The sequence below is a fragment of the Staurois parvus genome, unplaced genomic scaffold, assembly GCF_062004578.1.
Source record: "Staurois parvus isolate SC_StPar_1 unplaced genomic scaffold, SC_StPar_1.0 ptg000694l, whole genome shotgun sequence".
Classification (NCBI taxonomy): Eukaryota; Metazoa; Chordata; class Amphibia; order Anura; family Ranidae; genus Staurois; species Staurois parvus.
The window spans coordinates 4,743,392-4,761,373 of NW_028318490.1; the positions used below are offsets into that span (position 1 = coordinate 4,743,392).

Consider the following 17,982-nt stretch of genomic DNA (forward strand, 5'->3'; position numbering starts at 1 on the left):
TGGAATAACAAGGACTGTATATGTTAAGAACATTTCAACTATACATGAGAACATGTCACCACCCCTCTTTCCATCATATTATTTTCAAATCTTCCTACTAGATGCATTTTCATTTATTGACAATGCTGATCCAGTAGCATATACTGCTCTGTGAAGAGCCTGATTATTATTATTATTATACAGGATTTATATAGCGCCAACAGTTTGCTCAGCGCTATACAATATAACAGGAGACAATACAGCAACAATACAGTTCAATACAAGAGGGATTGAGGGCCCTGCTCCTTGGAGCTTACAATCTAGGAGAATGTTCTCCTGATTTTCAGGTGTCATTTTCTCTATAAATGAAGGTACTGTGTATTTTTGGGAGGCGGTGGTTTGCAACACTTCCTTACTTGATGCTGCTGGTGAAGAAACACTTTTTGTGATGATCCAGAAGCAGCACTTTCCTTAATTAGGTGGATGCAGGATCGGTCCAGTGCTGCATCTGTTCCCTGCCAGCTCTAAGGCTACGTTCACACTAGCCTTGTTAGCAAGCGGCAGACAGGCGTTTGGGAAGCATTTTTACCATTTCCCAAATGCCTGGGAAAATTGTGCACATTGCAGCACATAGTGCTGTTCAAACGGGAGCGTTAGCGTCGCGGCAAAACGGACGTCTCTGGTCAAGTCAGGAGGAGTTGAAGCCTCCTAGTCTAGTCTATGGTGCCACTCTGCAAACGCCTGGCCGGTGTTTGCGGTGTGTTTGCAAGGCGTTTGCAGAGCGGTAACACCATTCAAACTTCATTATAGGCATTTGTGAGGCGTTTAACACTTGGCGAATGCCTAGCAACCTCCGCTAAACCGTGCATACGGTGTTTGCGGAGCATTAAAAATGCTCCGCAAACGCTGGACCAACACTTGTCAAACGCTATAGGGGCGTTTGGCAAGAGTTGGAAAAACAGTCAAGTGTGAACGAGCCCTAAGTGTGAGAACTCGGTGATCGTATGACCACGGATCGCAGATTTCTCACAGCGGCTCTGAGCAGAGAGTGGTGACTGTCAGTCACTACTGGCTGCTCTGCCTCTCACTCACCCCACCAAATGCTAACTGAAGCACTGGGATGTGGAGTAGAGTGGCTATCTAAGGATCTCAGAGAGAGGCTGAGTCAGGTGCCGCTCCAGATTCTGCGGTGGATCTCGACTTTGAAGTCGGGATCTCTCCCCAGGTTGGATCAGCTGAGTGACGTCAGCCGACAGTGGGATTCAGCTCGCTGTTGGCTGAGAATGGGTCACAGGAGTGCAGAACAAACTGCACTCATGTGATCCACAGAAGTGCAGTCAAGAGATGTACTGTACTTCTCTTTTAACCCACAAAAATTAAACAGAAACTAAAATTAAATATATATAAAATTTAAAAAGTTAGTGGCATTTGTTTGCATGGAAGTCAATGAGACGCGTTTTGGCATTGAAATCAGTTTTCATTATCAGCTTTTTTTTTTTTTTTTCCTTTCCTATCGGTACTGATAACCCTATTTTCAACAGATCATTTTCAGCGGCTGATATATCCGTACATCCCTTGTCATAGATATATTATTTATCAGAACATAAAGTAATGCACACTTATTTTTTTTTTCTCAATTTTTTTGTAAAAAACAAAAAATGGTTTAGAAAATAAACAGGAAAAATGTTTCTTTTACAAGTCGTACGATCTTTTGGTGGGAGCAGCTGGTTCAGGTTCTCAGTAACACACTGAGAGGCTGAGCTAGCTGCCAGTCAGGAATTTGGGTGGATCCCAACTTTAAACTGGGATCTTTCCAGAGCCTGGACTGGCTGAGTGAGGGATCACGGGTCACAGGTGTGCAGAACTAAGTCCACTCCTGTGATCCATAGGAGACATACAGCCAAAAGAGCTTTGGTCATACTTCTTTTTAAAGCGGTTTTAAAACCAAAAATATAATATATTGCAGCTTACCAATCATTAGATGTGGTGGCTGCATTATTTTTCTTTTAGGCTTCCCCCTTCTGCTTATCCTGGTAATCTTGCCTGTAACACATCACCTGTATTACAATGCCCGCACTCTGGATGAAGAAGCAATAGAGACACCTTTGGGCAACCTGCACTATGCTGCATAGGAGGCGTATTGGCTCGCTTGTGAGAGCAATAAAGTTGCTTTCATTTCTCTCACACAAAGATCGGCTTCCTAATCACCAGCCAGCAAATGAGACATGGCTGTGAGCAGAAGCCTTTGTTTACATTGTGATACACTGGGTCCAATCAAAGCACCATCCCAGGACTATGTGTTTTTAAGGTTAATATAATAAATAAAAAGGAAAAAAAAAACCCAAATAAATTTTTAAAGGCCATCCACCGCCACATACATGCACATATAAATGTACGTGTCGGGTACATACAAAATCGTCAGTCACGCTACACATATTAGCTGTGGATACACCCCTGAAGTGAGAGCAATCATTCTGGGGCCATCATTCATTGTTCGTGCTTAATTTAAAAGCCTTTACAGCTCATTCATTGTCACCTGTGGACAGTTTGGAGTAACATTAGTTTTTTGCGGTTTCTTGCACACAATTTTGAAGCTTGATATACAGTATTTGGTTTCTATTTACATGCTACAACCTTATCTTTTATATTATCAAGAAATGGGTTTTATATTAAATTGATTGTATTTTGCTACTGAAAATATACATTTGATAAACAGTAGCGCAATTATCATGTGAGATGGAAAAAAAAATAAAATTGCAACTGCCACCATTTTATTCTGCAGGGTCTCTGCTTTCAGGCCTAAAATGTGCAATAAAAGGGGGGAAATTATTTCAGGGTTAAATGCTTCAACAAAACTCGCCGAAAGCTCTGCAAATGCATTTCAGAAGCCTGTTGTATACACTGCTCTCATAAAAACCTAAGCCTAAGTGAACAAGGTGCTCTAGAGATCTAGTAATACTGGCATGGAATGCCCTTGTGTGCAAGAATCGAGGAGCTTTGCCCGATTGGCAGTCATATCTGGAATCACAAGGGTCATTGGCAGTATTTTGCTCAAACGATTTATCTTGTTAATTGTAATTAACTTAGCAGTAAATGTATATGGAAGATTAACCCTTTTTTCCACTCCTTTGTTTAGGATGGAGGCGTTGAGCAGCGGCTTCAGCAGGCAGTCTCTTTTAAGACTCAAGGCAATGGTTGCTATTCTGAGCATCGTTGGCGAGAAGCTATAAGTCTGTACCATCGTGCTCTTCTGCAGCTCCGCAGCCTAGACCCTAATTTGCTTAACCCCCTATGTGGGCTGGGTCCTGCTTCTGTCAGCCTCACACCACAACAGCTGGAAACTCTACAATCTCTTCAGGCAGACTGTTATAATAATTTAGCAGGTACAAGTATAAAAGGATAAATGTATGTGTACAGCTGTGTGAAATCTATAGTTTATCTCATCACTAAAGTACTCTTTTTGTGTTTTAGCATGTCTCCTGCAGTCTCCGCATCCAAAGTATGAACGTGTATATGAGTGCAGTTTGCAGGTTCTTAAATTGCAACCTCATAATGTTAAGGCGTTGTACCGTGCTGGAGTGTCCTGCTATCACCTTTGTGACTATTCTACAGCTCACAGCTATCTGACACAAGCTGCCTCTAAGCAGCCTAAAGGTGAGTAGTACATAACCAATTTAGTCTTAAGGTGGGAATACACGATTAGAAAATCGACTGATCGGTCATCCGATAACCGAGAAACATTCGTTGGTCGAAATCGTGGCCCACATTGACCAATCTAAAAAAAATCGTTTGTCAATATGTAGTATTGACATCTTCCATACAAGTGGAAGTGATGCAGTGTGCGTGTGACCTTGTAGCCACGCCCTTCTGGCCAGAACGAGCGATATACACAACAATTCACAGCAGTGAGTATCATATAGTTTATTAAATTATTTACATAAATAGTGATACATAAAAATATAATATGCAGAATTCTGGTTTCATTATCTCATTAGGCCAATCTACTTGTAACATTTGGATTTTTCGTTCGTGTTTATGAAGATTCCTTGGACATAAACCTCTGGGTCATCTGCTGTTTCCGCTCATGCGTGATAGCGCTTGATAGATTTTTTTTTCGTACGACCGTCATACCACTGCATAGAAAATCAGTCGTTCGTATGCGAAACGACAACATTTTTCACTGTTGTTCAACCGGATTTTTTTGTTCACAATATCGTTATCGGTTAAAACCTCCTGCTCATCAACGAAGAGAAAATCATTTGATCAGTGGTTCTGCATTAGTGTGTCATTCCTGAGTGCTAGTTAAAGTGCAAGTCCAGCCAATTTTCTTTTTTCTTATGTTTATTCAGAGTGCACAACTTTTAGAACCCTTGTCAGGTGTTTACTGCTAACTGAAGTTCTGGTTTTAAAGATTTCCTTCACTTTCTGTTATGGGAAAAATGAACAGGAAGTGAGGGACAATCTTCAACGTCAACACAGAAATGATAATAAACTGATTTTATTTTCAATTTGGTGGCAGATTTTCATTTGCATCGATCTTGCAGTGGGATAAAGCGAAGGATGAAAGCTGATGAACCAACATTTCTGCATTCTTCCTCCTAATCCTTTATTGTTGTAAACATGATGCTGTGTAGTCTTAAATAGTGAGTGAATATTTAGCAAGAGCAAAAAGCTACTGAAACAGAATGGCTGCTACATCTACACTTCCCCATTAATCCTTTTACAGAGCTGTATGTTATTTTTAGTCATAATTTTGGCCTTCTGTATTTACGTGCAACCAGTGCATACAGAAATCACAGCTGAAGCAAGCACAGATGGGTGTATTTATCAATGTTTTCACACAAGGCACAACTTCCATCCAAAATTTTATACATGGTTATATACGTCCAACTTGGGCCAACGTAGCTATGCATATAACATACCTGTGGGATTACTCTAGGAGCTGGAAATCACTGTAGTAGACACCCCTACTACAGTGATCTCCACTTGCTTCTGGGTCCCGTGCAAAGTGGCTGCCCTACTGCATTCTGAACACAGGAGGTCAACCTGTCTGCATAGGCCCCATTAGGAGAATGCTTTGCGTTTTCTCAGTGAATACAGAACATTCTCTGATTGGATGAGGTGAAAAGTGTGATGTTACTGCCCTGCCTCGTTCAATCAGAGAAAAGGTTGCATTCACTGAGAATGCACAGCGACCTCTGAAAGGCTCCTGTACTGAGTAGCTGACCACCTGTGTTCACAATGCAGCAGGGCAGCGGCTCAGCACAAGACCCAGAGACAAGTGGAGAGTACTGCGGTAGCAGTGCCTACTACAGTTATTTCCAGCTTCTAGAGCAGGGTTTCTCAAAAAGGGTTCCTTGAAACCATAGGGTTCCTCCCAGTGTTTGTTTGGGGTTTCCTGAACATTGTGCAAATTCTGCTCCTCATATACGTTCCCACAGACACTATTTATCTTTTTAGCCATCTGTAAGGGAGTAATTCTTCCTAGTGACTACAAGTGTAAGGAGCATTCTTCCCACTGACCATCCCACTAATGTATCATGGATGTAGATACAGTAATTTTTAGCAGAGGTTCCCTGAGATCAGAAAGGTATTTAAAGGGTTCCTCTGTGTTGAAAAAGGCTGATCTAGAGGTATGGTATATGCATATTTACACTGGTCATTTCTGACCCAATGTAACTGTAAAATAAAAAAAAAAAAGCCATACTCTTTCAAAAAAATATTATTTTTTTATGTGCTTCCAGCATCTGCAGTTATGGTCTTAATATCATATGATCGCTTGTCCATCCTCCTCTCCTTTGCAGAAATAAACCCATTTTTTTGCAGAGCTGGCTGTGGCCCAGTTGGAGAAATATACTCACTTCCGGTCATCACACAGGAAGTGAGGGAAAAGCTAACCAGCGGCTACAGAAGCAGCCATTAAAACACCAACAAAGGATCCAACTATTTTTTTTTACCTTGTCCAACCTAAAATTTAAGTAGCTGTAAACCCATAAGATCTCCTATAGATATTAACATTTTAATTTCACAAGTTATGTTGAATCTCATTAAATGTGCTTTTTTTTTTTTTTTGCTTTTTTTTCTTAAACAGTGCCTGTTATAATCCTTCAATGACAGTTCTTGTTCAGGCACTGCCTTTTATGGGCCGAAAACACTCTGTACTTATTATCCCCCAATAATCCCTCCTGCATCGTTACTCTCTCACGTAGGCTTCTAGCGTACACCATAAGCGGCTGCAGCAATGCTCATTGCACAGGCATGTTACATGGTTATAGCCATTAGGAGACCCATCCTGATCCATGACATGCATGCTGAAACAGAGTAGACAGTAAGTGGCTGCAGAGGCTGGTGAAGACTAGACTAAACTAAGAGGTCCATTTTAAAACACATTAGCATGGCCTTACTCTGTATATACTGCTGCTTATATACACAAACATTTGCTTTTAATATGACTGGATAATTGAAGGAAGGAATCTTCACTAAATTGTGTAAATTATATGTTCTTTAACCATGTTTTCTTTCTTTTTTTCTTTTTTTTTCTTCATCCAGATGCAAACATCAGACAATATTTACAACTGACAGATTCTGCCCTCAGTGCTTCCAAAGAAAAAGAAAAGCAGAGATACCAAGGAATGTTTGACAAGTAATCTTTATCACAGAGCGAATGGATTATTTCTCCAAAAACAAAATGCATATATGGCAGCAATTTCTATATATGTACAAAATTATCACTTTCCTTCTGCAGCTTGATTATTTGCACAATTTTGCAGTATATCCAAATGATGTGCAGTACAAGGTTCTACTCTTTGATCCTAATTTGCCAAAAGTAGATTGGTGACTGAGGTCCAGGGGTCAATCATTTATATGACATGTTACATGAGAAGGTAATGCAAAGTAGTAGCAGTTCTTTAGCTAACTTTAACCCTTAACATTCAGAACAGAGCATTACATCCCCATTAAGCAAGACCATTTTATTGCATTGTGGAACATACTGTCTAATATGATGGGTAATATGAGGTGAAGGAATTACTGTATGTGCCAAGTAAAATATAGCAAACTGTGCTTTACCACATCAGAATTATTGGATTCTAGCCTTTGGATCAAATTAATGTGGGGAAAAATTCCACTAAAGCCAGTCATACATGGATCAAAATTTCAGCAGGGACCGGACGCATTTTAATCCATTTATGGGCACCCTGATTGTACACAAGTCGATCTCTCGACTTACAACCAGCCTGTCGAGTTTTTCCCAAACAATTACTGCTGCGGGCTATAGCGGGCAACACTAATCATTGTGTTCTGCCAGCAGGGAAGGCTGCCCACCAGCAGAACACATTAGCCTTGCGGGAAGCATTCCCCCATCAACAGTGACTGTGTTGATGGGGGAATCATGCTATTTTCTTTCCATCAACCGTGATGGAAGGAAAGAAAATTGCATAATCTATGGCCTGTCTTAGACCTCAATTTTTTTTCATAAGTGAAGATCTCCATTTATCTGAAATACTTCAGAGGCCTATACTTCTGAGTCCATTGTACCAGATTCCAAAATCTCAACTAGCAGCAATGAAGCCACATTTTTTTTTCTCTCTATCTTACAAAAATGTTTTTGTTTCAGCCATGTTTGCTAAAAGAATTGTTCTATGTTTGTGTCATGTATATAAAAAGATGGAAAAGAAAAGGAATTCTAAAAATGCAGAAGAAAAATGTATAACTTCTTTTGCTGAGCACTATATGATTGTTTAGCTGACATGTAAAAATGTTTTTGTGGCCTCATTAAAGGCAGCTTAATATAACCAGGATCTCACCTTGTCACATATGTTTGGGAATACATTTATTTTTCCCTGTGCAGCTATCTAAATTATTTTGTTCTTTTTTTCCCTGTCTTGTCATTACACAAGGAAAAAAGGCCCCATGCTGCATATAGAAGATTTTATTATGGGAAACGTTTTTTATTGACTCTTTCAAATAAAGAATATCTAAATAATTCCGCACATTGGCGTCTTTTTCATTCAAATCTGTCACCATTAGATGTGGCTCATATACTACATGCAAGCCATTGCGTTTATTTAAGCTGTATGTACAGTTGTGCTCAAAAGTTTGCGTACCTTGGCAGAAATCATGAAATTTTGGCTTTGAAATTGAAAATGTGACTGATCATGCGAAAAAAAAAATGCTTTTTATTTAAGGAAGGTGATCATATGAAGCCATTTATTATCACATAGGTGTTTGGCTCCTTTTTAAATCCTAATGATACCAGAAATTGCCCAGATGGCCCTGATCAAATGTTGACATACCTTGAAAATATGGGCTTGGTACAGACACACAAGCTGAAACACATGGGTTAAAATGGCAATTAAAGGTTAACTTCCCACATCTGTGGCTTTTTAATTTGCAGTTTGTGTCTGTGTATAAATAGTCAGAGTATGTTCGCTCTCATGTGGATGCACTGAGCAGGCTAGAACTTCTTTTGTTTGCTCTCTTTTCAGTGGTGCATCATAATGGATGCAAGTGTGTGTATGAGCTGTTGATCATCGATTGTCGAGGAACAGTGACAAGAGGTCTGTATGTAAACAATACATATCTCTCCCCTATCAGCTCCAGCACAGGGTTTTATATTGCTGTGCATAGCAGAGCAATGCAAAGCTGCATGCTTACACATTAAAACACAGCACATAGTTGTTTGTTTTAATAACCCTTTGGTTGCCCCAGATGTTATCCCCTTCCTGCCCAGTGTCAGTACAGTGGCAGTGCTTTTTATTAGCACTGATCACTGTATTGGTGTCACTGAGGATGTCCGTGACAGTCAGTTCCCCCCCAGTGTCAGAATGCCCACTGCAGTTCCACTATGTCGCTGATCGCCGCCATTACTAGTATAAAAAAAATAAAATCCAGTATATATACCACCATTTGTAGACGCTATAATTTTCACATAAACCAATTAATTTACACGTATTCGGAATTTTTTATTTTTAGCAAAGACATGTAGAAGAATACATTTTGGCCTAAATTTTGATTTTTTTTTTTTTTTTGGATTTTTTTATTGGATATATTTTATAGCAAAAAGTCACTTTTTTTTTTTTTTTGTTTTTTTTTTTTTTTGTTTATAGCGGAAAAGATAAAAAAAACCCGCACAGGCGATCAAATCCCTCCAAAAGAGAGCTCCACTTGTGGGGAAAGAAAGGACATATATTTCATTTGGGTGCAGCATTGCATGACCGCGCAATTGTCAGTTAAAGTAACGCAGCGCCATATCGCAAAAAATGGCATGGTCAGGAAGGGGGTAAAACCTCTGCAGAGCAAGTGGTTAAAGTGATTTTGTGTGTGTATTTATTTATTTAAATTGAATACTTCGCTGCTCTGTGCAATGGTTTTGCACAGCACAGCCCCACTGGCTCTGTGTGTCCATAGACACAAAGAACATGGCTCATCCTAGGCCGCAGCTCCCTCCTCACGGGGGCCAATGGCTGAAGGGAGTTTTTTTTATCTACCTTAATTCTCTTCATTAGCGTAAAAAAAACATTGTTTTCTGCTCCCCCACAGTCCCCGAATACTTACCTGAGCTTGATCTTAATCCACCGCTATCGATCACAACCAGTGAGAAGAAAGCTGGGGATGGGGCGGAGCTGTGCTCCCTGTGTCAATGGGCACACGGAGTGCAGTTTGGGATTGAGCCCACATGAGTGCTCCCATAGCAAGCGACATGTTATGGAGGCACACTGAAGGGGGGAGGAGCCATGCGCACTGGGGCTGCTTTGTGCAAAACCTTTGCACAGAGCAAGGTAAGTATGACTAATGTAAAAGAAATACCTATTGAATCACTTTATTTTCAAAGGTGTACTTTGAAAAATCTACCTACTGTCTTGAATTTTTTTTTTTATAACCCAACACCAAAAAATGATACAGCATTACAAGTTCATAAGCTTAAATAATGAAACCGGAGGTAATAAGGACTCTAACCTTAGGTTCACTCTGCGAATTTTAGTGCCTTTTCCAGTTTGCAGAAACGCACTACAGTCCATTTAGATGACTTCCTATGGATCTAGGTCACATCTGTGCATTTTGAGCCGATACGTTTTTGGAAAGGGTTGGGGGCATTTTTTCCTGCATCAGATTGTGTTTTGCATGTAATAGACTTCAAAGGACCCACACCAAAAACGCAAATGTTGCGTTTTAGATGCATTTCGCGGGGGGTTTTTTTGCCAATAGGGAAGTATTGACTTTGATGTGACTTTACACTCTCTGGCACTCAAGTAGCATCCAAGTCATATCCATCCAAAGTCGTGTCAAAGTGACATCAAAGTCAATACATTCCTACTAGCGAAAAAAAAAAAGGCGAAACACATCAAAAGTGTGTGTTCAAAAATGAAAAACGCACCATGATATCGCCCAATCTACATAGATGTGAGCCTAGCCTTAGTTGGCCTACAGGGACAGGCAAAGTTCCTGTGCCTGTACACAGTGTAGCAGAGCGGCATATTTTTCACCCCTACCTCCTTCCTGTCACTGGTTGTTAAAGATGCTGTCAGCTTCACACCCGATAACCTCCTACCAATCAGTATAGTCATAAGACATATGTGGAGGATGGATATGTGGTTAATATTCAGTCTGGAGGTACCATCCTTGTATACTAAATATAACCACAGCAATTGTAATTGGGACTATAAGTGGACCTCCTGAGGTATAGCACAAAAAAGAAATTACATAAAAACCATAATCTATTATTGCCATATACATATATCACAAACATCATAAAAGATTTTAAATCTTATATATGAATGTCGCTTTAGGTATAACCATATATCTGTTCCTAAGATCGTAGGCTTAAATGGCTGACACGTTTCACGGAAAAAATGCTTCCTTGGGGCCTTGGATCTTATTATACACAAACTAGGAGAAAATATATATAGTTAATAGCAAATAAATGGATATGCAGCGCTGAACAGCAAGAGAAACTAATACAGATAAATTAATGCAGGAGCACTAATAAGAGTGCAACGTTAAGTGCAGTGAAAGGTGATGGAATTATACCTACATAACGGTACTAAAAAATCAAATCATAAGATAATAACTTGACTCACCCCTTTGACAAAGTGCTTATTGCACGAAACGCGTCAGAGGAGCCCTCCAGACTGACGCTTTGATGTGTATGGCCAGCAGGAAGGCCACTTACAACTTCATGTGAGGTTTTTTCTACCCTCTATTTACCTGGATTTACTTCAATTCAAAATAAACCTACTACACTATGAGAACCATTTTGTCCTTTGGCTTGATAATTGAGAGCCTCATAAGGTGGAGCCATCTGGGAACGTGAGCCAATATTGAAGTGCTGCCTGATGAGCCTGTGAGCAGAGTGAGACCCCCGAGTGTGGGCCAATATCTTGTGTGTCCACTGCTGAGTCTGATGACCATACAGCCCCAGACCAGACCCTGATGATTCCACCATTAAAGATATATATATATATATATATATATATATAGCACACTTTATATGTACTTCTGGTAAGTGCATCACTTTACCAGATTCTGGCACGATATTACAAGTCACGAAGCACGGATTATCACATCCTATGGATGTTATTATCTTATGATTTGATTTTTTAGTACCGTTATGTTGGTATAATTCCATCACTTTTTGATTTCATTGCCCATTGCGCTCTTACTAGCGCTCCTGCATTAATTTATATTAGTTTCTCTTGCTGTTCACCGCTGCATATCCATTTATTTGATAATCTTTGAGGTGTTGAGGATTTACCTTTATATGCTAGCTGCTCCTTTTAGGGATTTATACATTGCGCTCACATTATCTCTTTATATATATATATATATATATAGTTAATAACATCATATAACAATCACAGCACTATAAGCAATCATATCTACCAATTTTATGACACAAACATAGTTGGTATAATTAACCCCATTGGTAAGTAGCCATCCTGAATTGCGAGGCAAAATCAGAAAGGTCCCAAAGAAAGAATGGAGGGGGAAAAATTTTTTTTTTTTTTTTTTAAATAGTTCTTAAAAGACGATAAACGACATCCACGCATTTGTTACCTTTTATATTCACATGTACGACAATGTGTTTCCGACGATCAAAGCCTGCTGGGCCCGTGGGGAGGGGTTTTAACCACTTGCTCTCCAGAGGATTTACCCCCTTCCTTACAAGCCAATTTTTTGCGATAGGGCGCTGCTTTACTTTAACTGACAATTGGGCAGTGATGCAACGATGCACCAAAATAAAATTGACGTCTTTTTTTTTTCCCCACAAATAGAGCTTTCTTTTGGAGGTATTTGGATTGCCTCTACGTTTCTTATTTTGTGCGCTATTAAAAAAAGATGGACAATTTTGAAAAAAAAATAATAAATTTTCGACTTTTTGCTATTAAACATATCCAGTAAAAAAATTGTATAAATCTAATTTAATCATAAATTTAGGCCAAAATGTATTCTTCTACATGCCTTTGCTAAACAAAAATCCCAATATGTGTAAATGAATTGGTTTACGTGAAAGATATAGCATTTACAAATGGCGGTATATATACTGGATTTTTTTTTTTGGGTTACTAGTAATGGCGGCGATCAACAACTTATTGTGGGACTGCGGTGGACATTCTGACACTGGGGGGAACTGACTTGGTGTCACTGACATCCCCAGTGACACCAATACAGTAATCAGTGTGACGATTGCCGTGTCAGACCCCTGACCTTCTCACCAAACTTGTGACCGGAGGACTAGCCAATCTGAAACCGCGATGTCACGTGCGTAACAATGCCACGCCCAGCTGCACCCTGCACAACGATTTTCCAGCTCACTGGACCTCCAATCGATGTACCGGCAGCCTGAATGCGATTGTTACTGGGTCAGGTTAACCACTTGCCTACCAGGCACTTATACCCCCTTCCTTACCAGGCCAATTTTCAGCTTTCAGCGCTGCCGCACTTTGATTGACAATTGCGCGGTCATGCAACATTGTACCCATATGAAATTTTGATCATTTTTTTCTCACAAATAGAGCTTTCTTTTGGTGGTATTTAATCGCCACTGGGCGCTTTACTTTTTGCGCTATAAATAAAAAAAGTGCAAAAAATTTGAAAAAAAAAAGTTTATTTGTTTCTTTTATAAAATTTTTCAAACAGGTATTTTTTCTCCTTCACTGATGTGCGTTGATGAGGCAGCACTGATGGGCACTGATAGGCAGCACTAAAGGGCACTGATAGGCAGTACTAATGAGGTGGCACGGATAGGCGGCATGGATATGCAGCACTGATAGGCGACACTGATTATGGGTACTGATAGACGGCACTGACTGGCATCACTGCTGGGCACTGACTGGCGGCACTGACTGGCACAACCCCTGGGCACTGACTGGCAGCACTGCTGGGCTGCACAGGTGGGTGGCACTGGTGGGCACAGGTGGGTGGCACTGCTGGGCACATGTAGGTGGCACTTCTGGGCACAGGTAGGTGGCACTGCAGAGTGGCACAGGTGGGTGCACTGCTGGGCACAGGTGGGCGCACTGCTGGGCGGAACTTGCGGGTGTCACTGCTGGGCACCGATCATCAGGGCACTGATCATCAGTGCCCTGTTGATCGGTGCCGATCCCCGCTCTGACAACTGCCGGTTCTCGGCAGTACTTTCCTCACGATCTGACAGCGTGAGGAAAGTGCAGCCGAGAACCGGCACTTGCATTTCCCTGTGATCAGCCTGTCATTGGACACCGTTGATCACGTGGTAAAAGGCCGCTGTGATTGGCCTTTTACCACATCACGTGATCAGCTGTGTCCGTAGGACACAGCGATCACGGAGATCGCCGGGTGCGCAGGAGAGTGCGTTCTGGGAGGATGTCATATGACGTCCACCCAGAACTGGCCGGCTGCGGAGAAGCCGTCATTCGGCTATGCGCGGTCGGCAAGAGGTTAATTACGCAATTAACCCTTCACACTGCCACCACCTCCTTTTTGTACAGAGAAAGAGGAAACTCGGTAATACCAGCAATAACACTATAATGGTTGAGATAATCGTCTGTATAGGACTGTCTCTGCAGACAGGATATACAGAGGGTTAAACAAACACGGTAGTGCTCTTTTAGAGGCAGGAATTCGTAAATTGCATTAAGGAGCTTTAGAAACAGTTCAACACTTTCAGAAAGAAAGATTTATTACTAAAAGGTCAAAAGGGTGCAATAAAAATATTTACAGAAAAAAGATGTAACCAATATATATATAAATATACAGAGAACAACAGCACAGCAAAAAGGTAACAGAAAGGAGGTTAAAGGGTTAAAGTACTTGCCATTCAGCCTTGGGTTAAGCAGATCAAGTTTCAGAGCGAAAGGGCAGGTCTCCCAAGTTGGTTCTGATGTTAAAAGGGAGAATTTTTCAACTTCACTCTTAGGCCTGACAGCCCATTTTGTAGTTCCCCAGCAGGGGGTGTCTCTAAAGCCAAGGACCAATGCTTCAGTTAGGGTGGGAAGGTCTGAGCATAGACCTAAACTAGAGCCAAAATCTCTCATAGTTCATATTTTGGCTCATAACTTTTCCTATGCACAAGTGACATTCCACCCGTGGTCTGTGGACATGATTGCTACAATCAGTGCTAATAAAAAGCATTGACACTACTAATGGCACTGGGCAGGAAGAGGTTAACATGTGGGGCAATCAAAGGGTTAACTGTGTGCTGTGTGTGTGCACACACTGCAAGCACACTGCTTTGTATGGCTCTGCTATGCAAGCCATACAAAGCAGTGTGCAGGAGCTGACAGGGGAGAGATCTGTGTTGTTTATACACAGGTCTTTCCCCCGTCAGTAATACTCGGAGACCACTGGGTGCTGGTGGGGAATCACTGCCCAGGACCTGGTGATTGACAGTCGAGGTCACGAATGGTGGTGCAGGTGGGGTGCAATCCGGTACTGCAAAATCACATATATATGTGATTTTGTGCACCCGTGCTGCCCTGTAGCAGTATTTCTGCTATAGGGCAGCGCAGAAGCTGTTAATCGTGGAACTGCATGCTCTAAGCAACACTTTCAAGGGACTGCTGTATAGCTAATGGAAAAGATTAATGTAACCTTTTACTATATATATCAAAAACACCCTAATGGCAATATAGACCTCCCTCCATTTACAAAGGCCTTACCTCAAAAATCAGGATATTATAACTTAACAGGCTTCAAAAACAGATACAACATCACTAGCAGCGCATCTCCATTGAATTACTGAATCTATGACTCCAGCCCCATATTGCCTATAAAGGCTGAATAGTATCCACAGATGTGAGTCTAAAAATAAGGAAACAAAGAAAAAGGGAAGAGACTCTAGTCATGAATCCAACAATAGCCTAAGACTAATGATGTAGGCATCCAAACATTCAACCAAGTAACGGAGGTATCATTGAATCTTAACTAAGATCACAGTCCAATTGCCACACCACCACATATAGAGCACATGGTCAAAATGGTGACAAAGAGAAAAACTCCCACTGGTGGTGGGCTATATATAGTATGTGTTTGAAGTAACCCCTCCCTGAGGCCACCTCCACGCCACGGGGAAGGAGAACCCTATCATCCCCAAGGTGTGGAGGCTCCTCCCCCATTTGGGGGGGGTGGAATACTATCCACCCCTTTCCTGTGGCCATGTTGGTCTCTGGGGCCAGGTACTGCCTTCCCCAACTCCCCTCCTAGCACGGGCGGCCAATGGGGCACGTCCGAACCGTGATATACGTGACCGGAAATGATGCAAAACCCAGTCCCGCAGCCAGAAGTCCCGCCCTCCCCACCTCCCCTTCCAGAATAGGTGGTCAATGGGGCAGGTCTGGGCCGCAAAATCCACGGCCAGAAGTGATAGAGAGTCCTAACAATCAGTGACACTGCAGAAGGAGGAGCCTGATGGGGAAGCTGAAACATTATTGCCCCATCAGGTTCACTTTCACCTTGTAATAGACAGCAGGCAGATTCTATAACCAATAGCAGGCTGTTTAAGTGGCTAAGGATCTGCCTGCTGTGAATCACTGGACCTGATGAAGAATTGGTATCTCTGAATCCCAATCAGGGCTTCTCCCAACCCTTGCTTCCAACGAAATAAAACTGTGTAACAGCTGCAGCAGCAGGAAGAAAGAGATGCCGCAATGGGGCAGAGTGTCTGCATAGACACTTCGGCCTCAGTGCACCTCCACATGTGGTGCTTGCCTCAGGTTCATGTACAGTACATGAATGTATCACCCAAACTGTCATTTGTCACAAGGAGGGACACTGGAATTCTTAAGAGCTCTTAGAAACAATTGAGTACTGTCTGTGATACTTTTTTTATTTGCACTAACATACAATTTTGAGGACAAGCTTTCGGGGAATGTCCCCTTCTTCAAGGTCTAAGCAGTACTATTACAAATCACAAAGTTTAAGCAGAATGTTAGAAGGGATTGAGAAAAAAAAAAAAAAGGCTACAGATAAGATACATCAAAAGGGAGGGGGGGGGGATACTACACTCACACAGAGGGGGTCAAGCTTCAGCTAATAGATAGTCATAAAGCTGTCGGATAGTGGTTGAGGAATCCCATGTCCAAATTCAGGCCGTTATCTTTTGTGTCAAATAGAATTATCATTCTTAGTTCAAATGTTTTTCTTTCCTGGATGGATTTGAATTTTCCTCTCAGAACTAAAATATTGAGGTCTCCCATTGTGTGGCCTGGTTGTGTGAAATGGTGTCCTACAGGTGTGCAGAGGTCATCTTCTTTATGTTCCTTGATGGTATGTCTGTGCAAATTCATCCTTGTTTGCAACTTCTGTCCTGTTTCGCCAACATAAGATCCTTTACTGCATTTTCTGCACTGGATAAGGTACACAACATTACTGGAGGTGCAGCTGTATGATCCAGAAATATTGAAGATTCCTTTTGAGTGTCTGACACTTTTTGATGGATTGATTTGGTTGCACAGTTTGCAGCGTTTCTTATTGCAGGGTGTGCTTCCATTATTTGTGACATCATAATCAGAAGGAAGTTTCCTACTGATTAGTTTATTTCTGAGGTTGGGGGGTTGTCTGAAGGCCAGTATTGGGGGTTGCTGGAATATTTCTTTCAGAGTTCCATGCTCTGTTATGATGGGTTGTAAATCTTTGATTATTTTTCTTATTCCTTCTAGTGCTGGGTTGTATGTGGTTACTAGAGGTACACGGTTGAAACACATTAAGAGCTCTTAGACATTCTTGCCCTGATAGCATTGTATACATATATCAATCTCAATCACATACAAGGAATAAAGGTACATTATTTACTTCAGAAAGTTTATTAAAACACTAAACTTAAATCCTGGCAGGGCACTGAATTGCATCTTATAGAACACCAGTGTTAAAAAAATAGGTCTGTACAAAATGTAATGATTACAGTATCTCCCAGAAGTGAGTACACCCCTCACATTTTTGTAAATATTTTATTCTATCTTTTCATGTGACAACACTGAAGAAATGACACTTTGCTACAATGTAAAGTAGTGACTGTACAGCTTGTATTACTTTGTAAATTTGCTGTCCCCTCAAAATAATTCAACACACAGCCATTCATGTCTAAACCGCTGGCAACAAAAGTGAGTACACCTCTAAGTGAAAATGTCCAAATTGGGCTCAATTAGCCATTTTCCCTCCCCAGTGTCACGTGACTTGTTAGTGTTACAAGGTCTCAGGTGTGAATGGGGAGCAGGTGTGTTAAATTTGGTGTTATCGCTCTCACTCTCTCATACTGGTCACTGGAAGCTCAACGTGGCACCTCATGGCAAAGAACTCTCTGAGGATCTGAAAAAAATAATTTTTACTCTACATAAAGATAGCCTAGGCCAGGGGTGGGCAACTGTGGCCCTCCAGCTGTTGGTGAACTACAAGTCCCATCATGCCTCTGCCTTTGGGAGTTATGCTTGTAACTGTCAGTTTTGCAAAACCTCATGGGACTTGTAGTTCTACAACAGCTGAAGGGCCACAGTTGCCCACCCCTGGCCTAGGCTATAAGATTGCCAAGAC

General features: G+C 41.3%; 1 protein-coding gene across 3 annotated transcripts in view; it reads left to right on the plus strand.

The window, feature by feature from the left end:
- Window positions 1-7,970, plus strand: part of TTC9C (tetratricopeptide repeat domain 9C) — a 17,451-nt gene extending 9,481 nt beyond the window's left edge. For all 3 annotated transcript variants that reach the window (XM_089652852.1, XM_089652853.1, XM_089652854.1), the window contains exons 2-4: window positions 3,116-3,362; window positions 3,451-3,633; window positions 6,529-7,970. In XM_089652852.1, coding sequence (XP_089508978.1) covers window positions 3,116-3,362; window positions 3,451-3,633; window positions 6,529-6,626 — 528 coding nt within the window. In that variant the 3' untranslated portion in view covers window positions 6,627-7,970. The remainder of the gene's footprint in view (window positions 1-3,115; window positions 3,363-3,450; window positions 3,634-6,528) is intronic.
- Window positions 7,971-17,982: the final 10,012 nt, after the last annotated feature.